The following is a 17,814-nucleotide window of genomic DNA, read 5'->3' as shown; positions in this document are numbered from 1 at the left end:
ACTTCAGTACTCCATATTTTCCATAGGCAATTGCTCTCTCTAGCATGCATGGAAATATGTTACATGTAACGCAATCAATGTTCTTGTGTGTCTGTGCCCCTGACACGCACGACATACGAACATGGCAGTAAAAGGGTTGAACGTGGTATTTGTAACAATTCCTGTCTTATGGAACAGCAAAAAAATGTATCTGCAGAAAGTGCCATAAAAGTGACTAGATGTAGCTAGCTAAATTCAGATTCAGAATACTTGATTAATCCCGAAGGGAAATTATTGCAGTTCATGCCAGACTCAACAAAGACAACAGAAGATCATGACTATATACAGAACAAGACACAAAGACACAACAAAATTCCCAATATCAGCCATTAGCACCAAATAAAGCAAATTAAAACTACACTCTAATATACCATCCATACAAATAAAATACAACATAGAATAAATAACACCAATTGGAAAATAACAGAAAATCAAACTACCAAGATAAAAATAGTACACCACTTTCTCTAGCATTACCCCAAATAATAATTACCATAATACCAACATACTATAAGAAATGCATAAAAATCATGATTATAAACCAGATTAAAATGTTCACCTCCAGCCCTCAGAGAAGAATTATATAACCCGATGGCCACGGGCAAAAATTACTTCCTGTGTTGCTCTGTGGTGCATTATGGTTGTAACAATCTGTCACTGATGGCATCCCGCAGACTGACCAGCATATTGTGGAGTGGGTGGGCGGAGTTATCAAAGATTGAACGTACCTTGAACATTCTCCTCTCTCTTTTATTAAACAACAAAAAAATGATTGCCAAAGCATGGAAAAGTTACAAAAGAGCAAAGTAGCAATATAAACATTTGTACACATGCCAAAAAAAGTGTGTGTATGTATATATACCTATATCTCGATAGATATATACCTATATCTCGATAGATATATACCTATATCTCGATAGATATATACCTATATCTCGATAGATATATATCTATATCTAGGTATTGATATATTTTATAGTGAGTACACCCCTTAGTAAAAATTTCCAAATTGGACCCATTTTTCCTGCCCGTGTCATGTCACTAGTGTTACACGTGCTCAGCATCATATCCAGAGGTTGTCTTTGGGAAATAGGCGTATGAGTGCTGCCAGCATTGCTGCAGAGGTTGAATGGGTGGAGGGTCAGCCTGTCAGTGCTCAGACCATATGCCGCACACTGCATCATATTGGTCTGCATAGCTGTCGTCCCAAAAGGAAACCACGTCTAAAGATGATGCACAAGAAAGCCAGCAAACAGTTTTCGTAAGACAAGCAGACAAAGGACATGAATTACTGGAACCATGTCCTGTGGTCTGATGAGATCAAGATAAACTTATTTGGTTCAGATGGTGTCAAGCGTGTGTGGCGGCAACCAGGTGAGGAGTACAAAGACAAGTGTGTCTTGCCTACAGTCAAGTATGGTGGTGGGATTGTCATGGTCTGGGGCTGTATGAGTGCTGCCGGCACTGGGGAGCTACAGTTCATTGAAGGAACAATGAATGCCAACATGTACTGTGCAGAGCATGAATCCCTTCCCCTCGGAGCCTGTGCTGCAGGGCAGTATTCCAACATAACGACCCCAAACACACCTCCAAGACCACCACTAAAGAAGCTAAAGGGTAAAGGTGATGAACTGGCCAAGCATGTCTCCAGACCCTATTGAGCATCTGTGGGGCATCCTCAAATGGAAGGTGGAGGAGCGCAAGGTCTCTAACATCCACCAGCTCCGTGATGTCTTCATGGAGGAGTGGAAGAGGACTCCAGTGGCAACCTGTGAACCTCTGGTGAACTCCATACCCAAGAGGGTTAAGGCAGTGATGGAAAATTAATGGTGGCCACAAAAAATATTGACGCTTTGGGCCCAATTTGGATAATTTCACTTAGGGGTGTACTCATTTTTGTAGCCAGCGGTTTACACAATAATGGCTGTGTGCTGAGTTATTTTGAGGTGACAGCAAACTTACACTGTTATACAAGCTGTACACTCACTACTTTACATTTTAGCAAAGTGTAATTTCTTCAGTGTTGTCACATGAAAATATATAATTAAATATATACAGTATCTCACAAGAGTGAGTACACCCCTCACATTTTTGGAAATATTTTTAGTGATAGATACCTAATTGGTAAATAGAGTCCACCTGTTCTGTGATTCCCTCAAAGGTTTGTTAGAGAATCTTGGTGAACAATCAGCATCATGAAGGCAGAGACACCAATCAGACATGCCAGGGATAAAGTTGGGAAGTAGTTTAAAGCAGGGTTAGGTTATAAAAAAAATATAAAAAAAATATCCCAAACTTTGAACATCTCACGGAGCACTCTTCAATCCATCATCCGAAAATGGAAAGAGTATGGCACAACTGCAAACCTACCAAGACATAGCCGTCCACCTAAACTGACAGGCTGACCAAGAGGCCCATGTCAACTCGGAGATCCACCGCTCATGTGGGAGAATCTGTCCAAAGGACATCTATTAGTTGTGCACTCCACAAATCTGGAAGAATAAGGAAGAGTGGCAAGAAGAAAGCCATTGTTGAAAGAAAGCCATAAGAAGTCCCGTTTTGCATTTTGCGAGAAGCCATGTGGGGGACATAGCAAATGTGGAAGAAGGTGCTCTGATCAGATGAGACCAAAATTTAAGTTTTTGACCTAAAAGCAACACACTATGTGTGGTGGAAAACTAACACTGCTCATCACTCTGAACACACCCCCCCCCCCCCCCCTGTGAAGTATGGTGGTGGCAGCATCATGTTGTGGGGATGCTCTTCTTCAGCAGGGTCAGGGAAGCCAACCAGAGTTAATGAGAAGATGAATGAAGCCAAATACAGGGCGCAATCTTAAAAGAAAATATGATAGTCTGCACATGACTTGAGACTGAGGCGGAGGTTCACCTTCCAGCAGGACAAACCCTAAACATACAGCCAGAGCTACAATGGATTGATTTAGATCAAAGCATATTTATGTGTTAGAATGGCACAGTCAAAGTCCAGACCTAAATCCAATTGAGAATTTGTGGCAAGACTTAAAAAAGCTGTTTTGATGCTCTTCTTCCAATCTGGTAGAGCTTGAGCTGTTTTGCAGTGAAAGGTGGTTCTACAAAGTTTTGACACAAGGGGGGCTGAAAACAAATGCACACCAAACTTTTCAGATATTTATTTAAATATTTTGAAAACCATTTTATCATTTTCTTTCCACTTCACAATTATGCACCACTTTGTGTTGGCCTATCACAAAAAAATACTTTTACGTTTTTGTTTAACATGACAAAATGTGGAACAATTCAAGGGGTATGAATACTTTTTCAAGACTGTGTGTGTGTGTGTGTGTGTGTGTGTGTGTAGAGAGAGAGAGGGAGAGATACGTTAGGAGCCACCAATAATATCAAGGTACATCAAAAAATGGGAGAGAAAAAGAATTGGTCAGAAAGGAATACGGATAAATATGACTGCAATTTATTAATTATCCACATAAAAACACATTAAATAACACAAGAAGTGCCAGTATCTCCACAGCACTAGTAAAATTAGACGTTAGTCTAAACAAGGACAAGTGGCCACCACAACCATACACACAGCTTACATACACCTGCAGGAATCAAAGAACTGGGGCATGATAAAGAATATATAAATCACAGGGCTAGATTGAGGATAATATAGCCGCAAAAAAATCTGTGAAGCTGGGTACAGTTCCAATCAATTCTATCACCAGTTCATAGAGGACAAATTCCACATGGAGATTAAGTAGATTAAACTACAATTCAATGGTAGACTGCAGCAAGTGAGTCATTGGAAACACTGCTAGTTTGGCAGTGATAGGTGCAATTACCATATAGTAGGATCTGTTTGAACCAAACAAGGATTGCTGTAGAGGCTGCAATCAGCAAGATGTACCATACTTCAGTACAGCTGAAAAACAAGATCACAATATCAAAGACTGCTTATTGCTTAGATCTTACCACCCTTGGAAAATAGTCAGTTTCTGTAGATTTCAGAAATTCCTCTGGTTACAGAAGCCGACGTTTTTTTGCAGATTCCTCCAGTAGTAGGATAGGAAGTGCGCCTTCAATTCAGGTCCTCTGCATACAAAAAAACAGAGGGTTGAGTTCCAGGGTGAATAGATGCCTTTGTAATGTCTTTGAATGCCAGTAGATGGCAGTGTAGATAGGCAATAAAGAGTCAGCATGCAGTTTCAAATACTTGATGTATGTCTCAAGGTGATGTCCATGCAGTGATGTATGCTGCAGTATAAATAATTCTCAAGTTGGGAGAAAGAGCCCCCCAGTAAAGATATAATCAGGTGGCTGAAATGATGGTCAGTCCTGCTTCATCGCTTACATGTTTCGATCCTAACAGATCTTCATCGGAGCATGCTCCGATGAAGATCTGTTAGGATCGAAACATGTAAGCATTACGCTTATCAGCGATGAAGCTATATTATCCTCAATCTAGCCCTGTGATTTATATATTCTTTATCATGCCCCAGTTCTTTGATTCCTGCAGGTGTATGTAAGCTGTGTGTATGGTTGTGGTGGCCACTTGTCCTTGTTTAGACTAACGTCTAATTTTACTAGTGCTGTGGAGATACTGGCACTTCTTGTGTTATTTAATGTGTTTTTATGTGGATAATTGATAAATTGCAGTCATATTTATCCGTATTCCTTTCTGACCAATTCTTTTTCTCTCCCATTTTTTGATATGCAGTATTAATTCAGAGGAATGCAGATAGTAGTATTTAATATTATATCCATGACTACCATCAAATCGGATAAGATGATTTGGTTAGTGTGACTAATGCAGGATTGCTTTTTGTCACCTACCTCTGACTGCCTTGGATGAGTCACCAATGCCTATATTTTCGTGAATTATTTTGGTAATATCAAGGTACATATGGGAGGATTTGTACTCGAACTAGCAGTCCCATATTTTGGAAATTTTACCCCTAGCTATATATGTCAGCTCGTCTAATGCCCCGTACACATGTCCGGTTTTCCCATCGGAAAAACTGCGATGAGAGCTTTTCGTCGGAAATCCCGACCATATGTATGCTCCATCTGACTTTTTCCCTCAGGAAAAAATCCTAGCGGGAAAACAGTTTGTCTGTATGCTTTTCCGACAGGGAAAAAAACAGGCATGCTTGGATACAATTTGACGCATGCTCGGAAGCGTAGAACTTAATTTTGTCGGCTCGTCGTAGTCTTTTACATCACCATGTTCTTGGCAGTCAAAAGTTCACCGGACTTTTGTGTGACCATGTGTATGCAAGGCAGTCTTGAGAGGAATTCAGTTGTGTTTTTTTTTTCGACTGGAAAACCGGTCGTGTGTACGGGGCATTAGAAGGAATAAAACAGACATGGGGTTATAAGGAAGAATAATGCCTTGAATAAAGGATATTTTGTTCACAGCTTGCCAAAATGAACAGTCCAACCAAATGTGTCCATGTGTGGCACTGCCTCCACATTCTCTCCAGTATAGGGGGGAGGTGGAGGGGGAACATGGCATGAAGTTTGACTCCAACACTGTTGTTAAAGACACCAATCCAAAAACATCACTGGCCTTGTAAATCAGTTTGTAGAGTCTGTTGGTGTTGACCACCCTAGGACCTGCTTCCCCAGCATGCCACTGCATAAAGGAAAGCGCTGGCCACCACGGACTCATAAAGTGTCTTCAGCATTGCTTGGCAGATATTAAAAGACCTATGTCTCCTCAAAAAATAGTGGTGGCTCTGGCCCTTCCTTTAGAGCACCCCAGTGAAGAGCTGGGTACACACTAGTAGAATTTCAAATGAAAATTCATCTGAAATTTCTCAGTCATTTTTGAATAAAATGGGCTTTAATATGCCCTAGCAAAGGGCAGAAACTTTACTAATCTCACTATTCTAGCCATACACATGCCGGCGCAGCTTACACAGTTGAAGGAGCAGCTCCAGATGCATCATGGAAGGTTTGCCTCTTGCAGCTTTGTATATACAGTTAGTCTGGTTGAACAAGTCCATCCAGTTCAATACATTTTATGGTTTTCTTGTGAAATATGTTCAGCTGGAATAACATTTTTCTTGATGTCTTAAATCTTTTTAGGACTGGATGTAGATGGATTATACAGAGTCAGCGGGAACCTTGCTGTGATACAAAAGCTCCGCTTTGCAGTCACACATGGTAAGTTTTAGAAACCATTTCTAATTTTAGGACAAATCTGTTCTTGCGCTTTGTTCTTTATTTAGACATTACTAGAAATGAATCATTCTGACTCTAGTTCCTCTCGTACACAAGTCATTTCAACATTGGTTGTATATGGTCTTTTGGTAAATTTGTGTGTTTTTTTTTTTTTTTATCTCAAAATAAGAAATTGTCACCTATGCCTAAATTTAATCTTAAGGTCGATATAAAAAACACAAATTAATATGGCTAGCTGTTCACTGACCTGTTAACGCTGGCATTGCACAAGGAAGAATTTACCGTAGTAGTTGCAGTGGTATCTACATTTTTACTAATGCATTCCAAAGCTGCAAAACTACGTTCCGGCACTAAGATTGGTTTAGCCTTCAGCCATTAAGGGGGTTTATACATTGTTGTTTTTTATTTTCTTTCTTTAAATCAGAACTACTATACTATGTTGCGTGCCACAAACCAAAAATGTTATTTAATTCACGTTTAATGGTCAAAGCAAACTCACCCTTCCGTCCACATCTCCATGAGAAATCACTTTGAAAAAAACCCTTATGCCTCGTACACACGATCAGTTTTTCCGACAGGAAAACCACGTTTTTTTTACACACGGTCACTCAAATGTTGGCTGTGGTGACGTACAACACATACCACGAGCTGAGATCAATGAAGTTCAATAGGCAGTTTGGCTCTTCTGCTTGATTCTGAGCATGCGTTTTTTTTTTTGCGTGTCGTAATTCCATACAGACGAATGCGAATCCTGTCACGACCCTGCTCTCAGTCTTTTCTTGGCAGGAAAACTGACAGAAAAAGTGTGATGGAGTATACACATGGTCGGTTTTCCTGACAAAAACCTCACATCACAGTTTTCCTGGCAGGAAAACCGATCGTGTGTACGAGGCGTTAGAATTTCTGGCTGTGTTCATCTTGAGTAAGGGCACATGATTAAATGTGTGTGTGTGGATATAGATATATATATATCTATCTATCTCTAATATATAGAACATATACAGCACTGTGCTTTTGCAAAATAATCAATGTCACAACACTAGTGTTTAGACAGTCTCTTGTGGTTTATTCACACTTCACTGTGCTTCCTGTATTCAAAAACAAACTTATCCTTGATCACAGTCAGAAGTTCAGCATGTTCCACCACCTCCCAAATGACAGACACTCATTTCAGTGCCATGCCTATCTTATAAGGGCTTTTTCACACTTGAATACATTTCTAACGCTCATCAAACGCTCCTATAGCGTTTGTTTGGCATTGGATGGTTGTCAGACAGGCGTCAAGGAGCTTTTGGTGACATCGGGTCACACATAGTGGCCCGGTACAACAATGTGTATTCAGTGTTTCAGTGGACACAGCGAGTTAGACTGGTCCCCCTAGGGCACGCGAATGGGAGGACATCAATGGCATCCTCCCGCGATAACAGTACGTTTTCTTACCGTTTTTAGTGCATCATTTATATGTGGTTTTTGGGATTGAGGAAATATATAGACACATTTTTTTGGTATTCTGTGAGGATGGAGTAGGGGGTGAATTCTGGGGGGGGTTACACATTTAAGGGAACATGATTCATGTAGCATTTACTTCCTGGAGTTCATCTGCCCTTAGCTCAGTTATGCAGGCAGGAGGATGTGCTTAGCTGAGAAAGCCCCTCCTCCCCTCCTAAAGACTCCTGGGACATATGACATAATTTGTCTAGGCCTGGAAACCAGGAAGTAACTGAAGAAATGTAAACGAAAAAAGCAAGTAAATATGATATACTTCCTATATACCGTAGTTACTAATGCTAGCAGCATAAGAATAAAAAAGTCACTCTTGATTGAGAGCGTGAAGTTCCGCTTTAACCCCTTTGCGCCAGCTCCTCTCGACCCTTTAAAGAATTTCAGATTCCTAGGAGGCGAGGTGGGGTTTATGGGTTATGTGACCACTGTGATTGGCTGTGCTGTGTGTAAGTTTCAGGACTGTGTGGACAGAACTAGAAATTCTTTGGCAGATTAAGCAGTTCCCTCTTATTGGTATATTTAGCTGTGTGCCTGGGGTTCATAATGTTCTTATTTCATCAGTGTGTATCTCCCTTTCTTCCAGATGAGAAACTGGACTTGAATGACAGTAAATGGGAAGATATCCATGTCATTACGGGTGCATTGAAGATGTACTTCAGAGAACTGCCCGAGCCCCTTTTTACCTTCAACTACTTCAATGACTTTGTGAATGCCATCAGTAAGTTCCAGGCTACATACCAGAACTGTGTGACTATATACAGTGCTCAGTATAAATCAGTATAACATTACATTTCTTTTCAAAAATCAACATTTTCTATGGGACACTATACTACAAAATCCTCCCACAAATGCGGGCCATTGATTGCAACCAAGATTTAGTCCTTTGCACACACAAAGTATTTTTCCTAACAAATTCATTCAAGACCATGTTGCAAAAATGAATACATCCCAATGAAAGTCTGAAGAGCACAGCTAAAATTTAAAAACAAAATCCAAATTAGGTGAGTCTAATTATTCAATAAACAGGTATCCAGCAGACAAGTTATTATAAAAGGATGTTACTTACCACTTAAGGACCGCCTCCTGCACTTTTACGTCGGCAGAATGGCACGGCTTGGCACAGGCACGTACCTGTACGTCCCCTTTAGTGCCAAGCCGTGGATCGCGCGCGCCCATGACGCGGTCCAAAAGCTCCGTGACAGCGCCGGCGGGACCCGATCGCCGCTGGTGTCCCGCGATTGGTCACAGGAGCTGAAGAACGGGGAGAGGTGTGTGTAAACACACCTTTCCCCGTTCTTCACAGTGGCAATGTCACTGATCGTCTGTTCCCTGATATAGGGAAAGGCGATCAGTGACGCCACACTTTTTAGCTGTGAAAATGACAATGGTCCCAAAAAGGTGTCAAAATTGTCCGATGTGTCCGCCATGTCGCAGTCACGAAAAAAATCGCTGATCCCCGCCATTAGTAGTAAAAAAAAAATATATATATTAATAAAAATGCCATAAAACTATCCCCTATTTTTTGTAAACGCTATAAATTTTGCGCAAACCAATCGATAAACGCTTATTGCGATTTTTTTTTTTACCACAAATGGGTAGAAGAATACGTATCGGCCTAAACTGAGAAAAAAAAATGTTTTTTTTATATATCTTTTTTGGGGGTATTTATTATAGCAAAAAGTTAAAAATATTGTTTTGTGGGGTTTTTTTTTAGTTTTTTTTTTTTTAAATTGTCGCTCTATTTTTGTTTAATAGTGCAAAAAATAAAAACCGCAGAGGTGATCAAATACCACCAAAAGAAAGCTCTATTTGTGGGGAAAAAAGGACGCCAATTTTGTTTGGGAGCCACATCGCACGACCGCGCAATTGTCAGTTAAAGCGACGCAGTTCCGTATCGCAAAAACTGGCCAGGTCCTTTACCTGCATAATGGTCCGGGTCTTAAGTGGTTAACAAAGAAAAGCCCTTCCCGTTTCATGCTGTCAGCAATGGCACCACATTAAAGAGAAATGTTACAAGGCCTGAGGAAAAAAAAAAATCTTTACACAAGAAAGGTGAAGGCTACAAGAAGATCGGCAAAGCTTGTAAGTCAGAATACTGTAACATAAGCGATAGAAAGATGTAACAAATATGGGACTGCAACCATCTCAGAGACGTTCAGGCCGTTGACACTGTGACAGGAGCGTGATGAGAAGGGAAATCGCCATGCATGTTCAGCTTAAGTAGGCTTCATGTACATGGGATGTTTTTACAACCTCTCCTGAACAATTTAACTTGACAGATGGTAACCAATGTTTAAAACGTCAGTTTTGCCGCGCTTACATGCCATGTTTAGCAGTGTTTTGCCGCGTTTGCGTTTTAGAAGCTTTAAAAAAAAGTTTCATTTTTGGCTATTTTGAAAAAAGGCTTGAAATGCCTGTCAACTCGGCTTCTGAATGCATTTTTTTTTTGCGTTCCAAAAAATGCCTCTAAACTCAGCTGCCTAGAAACAACCCTGTGTACATGGACAGATAAGTTACCCTAGAGGAGAGTTCAGGGGCAGTTGAAAAGAACTCCCAAATGCTCCTAAACATCAGTTTACTAGCAGCAGGAGAAAGCCAAACTGGGGTGATTGTTTCCCGCGACACAATATGGTGTACACTGCAGAGGAATGGCATGCATTGGTGTCGTCCACGAAGGAAGCCTCTCCTCCTAAAGCCCATGCACAAAAAAAGCACGCCTAGAATTTGCTAGGACCATGCACACAAAAAGACGACTACTGGGACTCTGCACTCTGGAGTTATGAAACCAAGATAAATGTTTTTGGAACTGATGGCTTTTAAACTGTATGGCGTCGCAAAGGTGAGGAGTACAAAGAAAAATGCATGGTGCCTACAGTAAAACATGGTGGTGGCAGTGTCCTTCTGTGGGGCTGCATGAGTGCTGATGGTGTCGGGAGGCTGCATTTTATTGATGGTACTGCTTTATATTGAAAGAGAAGATGCTACCATCACTCCGTGCCCTTGGTTGCAGTGATTTTTTCCAACATGATTATGATCCAAAGCACACATCTAAAGCCACTGTTGCATTTCTAAAGAAAAACAGGGTGAAAGTGATTCAGTGGGCAAGTAGGTCTCCTGATCTGAACCCAATCGAACACCTATGGGGAAGTTTTTTTTTTTGTGTTTATTTTTTTTTTCTATAAAAATAACAAACATGTTATACTTGCATGCTCTGTGCAGTGGTTTTGCACAGAGCAGCCCAAATCCTTCTTCTCTTCTTGGGTTCCTGGTCGGTGCTCCTTGCTATGGGGCACCCAAGCTGCAGCTCTGTGTGTCCATGCAGACATAAAGCCGCGGTTCGACCCCACTCCCTCTTTCTCCTCAGTGGCTAACTGACTTTAATTGAGAGCAGTGGGAGCTAATGACACTGCTGCTGTGTATCCTGAGGGAGAGTCCCGGATGGCCGAGGCATTTGTGGAGATCGCTGGGTCGAGAGGAGGCTCAGGCAAGTATTGGGGGGGGGGGGGTGTGCTTCTGCACACAGAATGCTTTTTATCTTGATGCATATAATGCAGCCCCCTAATACTTGCCTGAGCTTCCACTTGTTCCAGTGATTGCCACAAGTGCCTCGGCCGTCTGGGACTCTCCCTCATGATACACAACTATCTTTTTCCAGCATCCACGGTCTAAAAGGTAGTTTTTGACGAATAAAAAAACATAGTTGTTGCAATATGTTGCCAACTTGTTCATTCCATTCCTAGAAGACTTGGTGCTGGTTTTACAAATCAGAGGTCATACAAGATACTCGCCTGAGCCTCCTCTTGTTCCAGCAATTTAGTGTTGTCGATTTTGTTGTGATGTATATTCATTTTTGCATCAACTAATTTGAGTAAAACTGAAGATTTTGGAATTTAAGTTATATTATTAACTTTACTTTCATGTAATGAGCTAAACAAATGTTCTATAAAACTCAGTTTTGTCAATATTTTTGAAATTGTTCTTGTGTTTATTGAGCTCTTGATTAAAATCTTACTTTTTAAAAGGGGTGTAGTCCGTTATGCTGAGCGCTGTATATTAATTCTGGCTTTTTCACCCCTCTTGCTCTAACATTTAATTATATACCTGTTCTCTTGATTTGCAAGCTATATATCATAGAAGCCTATGTTTCCAAGTCTTATATTAATGAGAACCTAAAATCTGGAAACGGTTGTGTGTGGTCTGAATCAGTGACCTCATATCCGTTCTGGGTACACAGTTACCCACAAATGATTCTTGTGCTGGTCACACCAGCTGTTCTATTTAGTTCTATATACATATTACAACTGTAATCTGTCTTTTAGTAGCTTTTTAATTTTTGCTTTTCAATGGCGCTTGATCTGCAGACATTGTAATATTCTGGCAGCATTTAAATGTGACCACTTGAGGGCAGTGGATGACAGAGTATTGCCAGTCCCTGCCTTATACTTTCATATCAGCTGACATAATTCATAGCAAATCACTTTTCTTCTAGAACAAGAACCTAAACTTCGTGTTCCAGCTGTCAGAGATTTAATTAAGCAGTTGCCAAAGCCCAACCAAGACACAATGCAGGCGCTCTTCAAGCATCTTAAACAGTAAGTTTAAAGAACTGAATGTATGGAAAGAATTGTCATTGAAATGCTTTGGTCTTGTTTTAAGTAGCAATAATGCTGAGCTTAGCAGCCTTCTATTGTGAAAACTCACAAACAAGTGTCGCACTGTGAAACTAACTTTTGATTGGAGCTTTAGAATGTAAATTTTGCGGTTTCAGCCGATCTTGGCCCTCTGTGCTACTTTGGTTTGTCTATTCAAATATATTGACATAATTTTGTGTTTTGTTTCTGTTAAGTGACTCCATCATTTAAAACAGACCTTTGAACTGTTTTAATGACTGCTTAGTTAGACTATTTGCATTTTTGCAAACTCAGCAACTCAGCTTGTAGTTTTACGGGGGCTGTTAATAAAAACTGTTTGTCTGTTATATAGCATAGTGCTCGGGTTCTCTCTGAGCACTTCACTGAGGCACTTTTACCTTTTTCCACACCTAGACCTATTTGAGGTAGCCCCATTGGGTCTGATAAAAGTTCATTTAGTACCAATTTTCTGGTACGTATAGCCTCCAGTTGAGACAGCGCCACCACCCCCCACACCTTCCACATGTTAATAAAAACTGACTATACAATTTAGGCACGTTGGCTGGGTGTTTCCCTGGAATCTGCCACAGAAATCATGCATCTTGCTAGTACAACTTGAGGCTCGGTTCACACTGTTGCGATTCGAGAACCCTGCGAATACACTGCAGGTTCCCGCATCTCATGTCTCCCGACGGAAGTTCACACTACCCTATGCAAGCTGCTGGGAGTATCAATTAAAAGTTAATGACACCCCCAAATCAGTTTGCATATAGCAGTGCGATCTGCAAATTTGGACAGGAATCGTATCGCATGGGTGTGAACACCAAATTCTGCTGCTGGCCAAAAAAGGGTCCTGTGCGTGTTTGTTTCAGAATGCAATGAGAATTCAGCCATATTATATGTATGGCTGAATTCGCAATGCACTGACATCGCATGTGATTTGACTGGCCAGAGCCGCAAAGACATCCCTCCCGAACGCCCCTCAGAAACATAATTTCCTGCTTGTGTGATTGGCTCACTGTTTTTCCCAGAAGTCTGCACTACAATACAAGTCCGTTTTCAGTAGACCTGGACGATTAATCGTTAAAGAATCAAAATTCTACTCCCCTCCCGATCTTAAAACAGCGTTTCCCGATTCCATGTAACAAGTGCAGAGTTCTCTGCTCACTTCTGGCAATTGACAAGAAAATATATAAAAAATCCAGGCAGCCTGCCAAGTTTCTCTCAACATCTGAGATAAGTCGAAACATTGTAACATTTAGTTTTTAGATTAAAGGGATGAACTTCGGTCTGTAAATGAAGTCAGTTTAACTACTTAAAGACTGATGCCGCGTACACACGACCGTTTTTCAGGTTGTAAAAAATTATGTTTTTAATGGTCTAGAAAAAACAATTTTTTTTTCAACCCGATCGTTAAAACGGCCTTGCCTACACACGATCGTGAAAAAATGCTCTAGCAAAGCGTGGTGACGTACAACACGTACAACGGCACTATAAAGGGGAAGTTCCATTCGGCTGGTGCCACCCTTGGGGCTGCTTTTGCTGATACGCGCTTTTCAGTCTGTTACAGCGTGATGAATGTGCTATCTCCATTACGAATGCTAGTTTTACCAGAACGAGCGTTCCCGTCTCGCATGCGTGTTTTTTTCACGTCGTTAAAGCTCACACACGACCATTAAAAACGATGTGAAAAATTAGAGCATGTTCGAAATTTTTAATGCCCATTTTTTGAAAAATGCTCTGGAGCCCACACACGATCGTTTTTAATGACATTAAAAACAAACGTCATTTTTTACAACCCGAAAAACGGTCGTGTGTACGCGGCATTAGGGCCCTTTCACACATACGGATCCTGTGAGGATCCATTCCTTTAATACCGGCTTGCTCAGCGGGGATCGCTCCGTTGATCCCCGCTGAGCTGGCAGATGACAGGGCGGTCCCTGCACACTGTGACATACGGTCCGCATGTGTGAAAGAGCCCTAAACCTTTTTCTGACACTTTTTTTTCTTACAAGTTCAAATCAGTATTTTTTTGCTAGAAAATTACTCGGAAACCCCCAAACATTATATTTTGTTTAGAAGAAACCCTAGAGAATAAAATGGCAGTTGTTGCAATATTTTATGTCGAACTGTATTTACGCAGCAGTTTTTTAAAAACTATTTTTTGGGGAAAATTACACTTTAGTGAATTTAAAAAAACGTAACTGCAAAGTTAGCCCAATTTTTTTTGCATAATGTTACGTCGCGAGTATCGTGAGAGAATCTTCGGAGCAAAAAACGTGTGATTCTCCTTTTAGCCAGAATAATGCAGGTCTAGTTTTCAGGCATCCCCTGCAAGATTTGGTGAGATAGTCCCAATGGGAAATCACATCTAAAGGGATGCAGACCCTGCAATTCTCCTCATTAGAGCCCTGCAAGTCCAGCAGCTAATTAACAATTATAAAACCACTCCCACATGAACACAGACAAATGAACGCTATTTCTTCAAAATAACACAAGGTAAAAATCTTCAGCAATGTTTATTAAAATCCCTGCAATGTACATGGATCACCCAGAGGGGAATATTTTTTATTTATTTTTTTTCACAACAAAAGTAAAGTAAAGGCACCCCCCAAACACGATCCGAATATCGGACGAAAAATGCCGCTTTTGATGCAATCGTACGATAATCGGATCAATGGTACAGAGCTTTCGAGAGCCGATCACAACAGTTCATCCGATCGGACAAACAGAAAAAAAAATCTTGTACGATACCAGATCGTACGATTTTCGTTTTAATCAGTACGGTTGTCATCTGAAAATACAGAACAAATACACTACAACACATGACATCACTTCTGCTTTTTTATTCTGTCGTACGAGACTTTTTCATAACTTTAGTAAACTACAGGTTCGATATACGTCTAGTATGCGGGGGGGGGAAAAACAGACGATCGGTCGTCCGATTTTTCGGATTCTGTGTACAGGGCATTACTCTTATGCCGTGTACACATGATTGGAAATTCCAACAAGAAAACTGGATTTTTTTCCCAACGGAATGTTGGTTCAAACTTGCGTTGCATTCACACGGTCACACAAAATTCCGACCGTCAAAGCGGTGACGTACAACACTACAACGAGCTGAGAAAAATTAAGTTCAATAATTCTGCGCATGCTTCAAATTGATTCCGAGCATGCGTGTGTTTTTTTGCGCGTCGGAATTGCATACAGACGATCAGAATTTCTGACAAGAACTTTTCCCGTCAGAAAAATTGAGAACCAGCTCTCACATTTTTACTATCGGAAATTTCGAAAAAGTCAGATGGAGCATACAGACTGTCGAAATTTCCGACCAAAAGCTCACATCGAACTTTTCTTGTCAGAAATTCCAACTGTGTGTACACGGCATTAGAATGTTCAGTGTTCTTATTGGAAATATGTATGTTTTCCATTGTCTAATATTTTTGTTTTTTCCCTTCTCTAGCGTTGTGGAAATTGGAGATAAAAACAGAATGAATTTTCAAAGTTTAGCAATAGTATTCGGTCCAACTTTGTTAAAGCCGGAAAACGAAACTGGTAATATAGCCATCCACACGGTATACCAGAGTCAAATAGTAGAGCTGATTCTAATGGAATATAACTCGATCTTTGGCCGCTGAGCCATCATCTCTGACAGCCACTGAACGACCATCTCAGCCAGAAGGACACAACCACCTTTTTGCGTTTTTTTTATTTTTTGTCTATCTTGGACCAAAACTACCTTTTTGGGTTTCTTTTTGCACTTCTGTGAAGATGATTGGAAAGCGCTGGTGTTGAAATGTTTTGGCCTACATATCTCTTCTCAATTCTCCATTGACTGTTTTATGATCTTTTGGGGGTTTTACATTCGCATCCTTTTTTTTTTTTTCTTAACAGAACTGCAAGTCTAACAAAGACACTGGATTTACTGGAGATTAAAACTACTAATATGCCATAGATATGAACCTTTAACCACTGTCACTTGTCCTGAAGTGTTTGAAGCTGATCTTTGTACTTGCTGTTGAACCATTTGAAGTTCAGTTTATTTTTTCTAGTGAAAATGCATCTGGTATGTGTTGTTGGGAGCAGACAGTGGCTTCTTGTGCAGATATACAGCAAAATGGTCAAAAGAACATCTGACAAATGCCTGGTTCTGCACAGAGAATTGTGACAGCATTGTGTTCTATTCCTTCTCATGCTCTCCCTGCTGGAAAAATTGAGCTTCTGTTTTCTCGACCTTGCAGAGCTGTACACTGGTGTTCAATATTATTTAAGCCACCAAATCATATTCTGGACTTTTTTTTTTTTATCAGTGCATTCTCTCTGACTGAATTTGATTGTGTGTGTAAGTCATATAATCATAGTATTCTATGAAATTGCTAACTGTGTGCTAACCTGCAGCTAGAAGATTCCATTGAGCGCTGATACTGTATACTGTGGTCATGCTAATTCTGTGGTATTAAAATATTATTATACTTATTATGTAAATAGAAGCCAAAGGGCAGCATAGACTTTGGCGTACTGTATATAAAGAAAGCTGTATAGTCATAACCTTGCTCTTTTTCTTTTATTTCACACCTATCTGTTGCCATGCAAGTAGGTTTTCCCTACTCCTCCTTGGAGATGAACCCCCCCCCCCAACAATCCAAAATAAAGGTACCTGTAGACATCGGATGATATTCTAATGTCAGAGATCTAAAACCATTCTTTGCTTTAAAGTGACCCTGTAGTGTAGAGTTGGGTCTGTTTTAGTAGACTGTCCATACATTAGAGAGGCAGGAAGGTCATGAAACTGTTACCCTGAGATGTAAAAAGATGGAATTGTGGCACTGCAGGTCACATGTTCGGAAGACAACACGTGACCTGGCCCATCTCTTCATAGCTCTGCTGTCGTCGGCACCACAGTGTAAGTCATGGGTGTCTAACCTGCAGCCGCCAACTGTTGCAGAACTACAAGTCTCACTATGCCTAGTCCTTTGGGAGACATACTCGTAACTGTCAGCCTTGCAAGGCCTCATGGGTCTTTACTTTCAATGCCTCATGGGATGGGTCCTGTAGTTCCGCAACAGCAGGAGTGCCACATGGCATAGATCAGGGATATGCAAACTGTGGACCTCCAGCTGTTGCAAAGCTACAAGTCCCATTTTGCCTCTGCCTTTTGGGTGTCATGCTTGTGGCCATCAGAGTCTTGCTATGCCATTGCCTAGTGGGATTTGTAGTTCTGCAACAATTCGAGGGCCACAGTTTGCATCTCCTTGGTGTAGATCTTTGCGGATGCAGGACTTGTGACCAGCAGCCAGAGAACCATGGAACCTCTTTTTACAGCTCACAGGTATGTGTGACTTTACTGCTCCTAATCTGCCTCCCTAATATCTGCCTAAAGTTTGAGTCCATTTTAAATTAAACATGGACCTTTCCTAAGACCACTCAAGTGTACTGGACTTAATGTCTCAAAATTCTGAAATTACTTAATTGGT

General features: G+C 40.8%; 1 protein-coding gene across 6 annotated transcripts in view; it reads left to right on the top strand.

Annotated features, from left to right (window-relative positions):
• Window positions 1–16,888, top strand: part of ARHGAP12 (Rho GTPase activating protein 12) — a 186,267-nt gene extending 169,379 nt beyond the window's left edge. For all 6 annotated transcript variants that reach the window (XM_040352626.1, XM_040352627.1, XM_040352624.1 and 3 more), the window contains 4 exons: window positions 6,111–6,188; window positions 8,293–8,427; window positions 12,199–12,301; window positions 15,804–16,888. In XM_040352626.1, the coding sequence (XP_040208560.1) occupies window positions 6,111–6,188; window positions 8,293–8,427; window positions 12,199–12,301; window positions 15,804–15,978 (491 nt within the window). In that variant the 3' untranslated portion in view covers window positions 15,979–16,888. The remainder of the gene's footprint in view (window positions 1–6,110; window positions 6,189–8,292; window positions 8,428–12,198; window positions 12,302–15,803) is intronic.
• The last annotated feature ends 926 nt before the right edge of the window (window positions 16,889–17,814 follow it).

This window comes from Rana temporaria, chromosome 5 (genome assembly GCF_905171775.1).
Source record: "Rana temporaria chromosome 5, aRanTem1.1, whole genome shotgun sequence".
Classification (NCBI taxonomy): Eukaryota; Metazoa; Chordata; class Amphibia; order Anura; family Ranidae; genus Rana; species Rana temporaria.
This window is presented reverse-complemented; position numbering and strand designations above follow the sequence as displayed.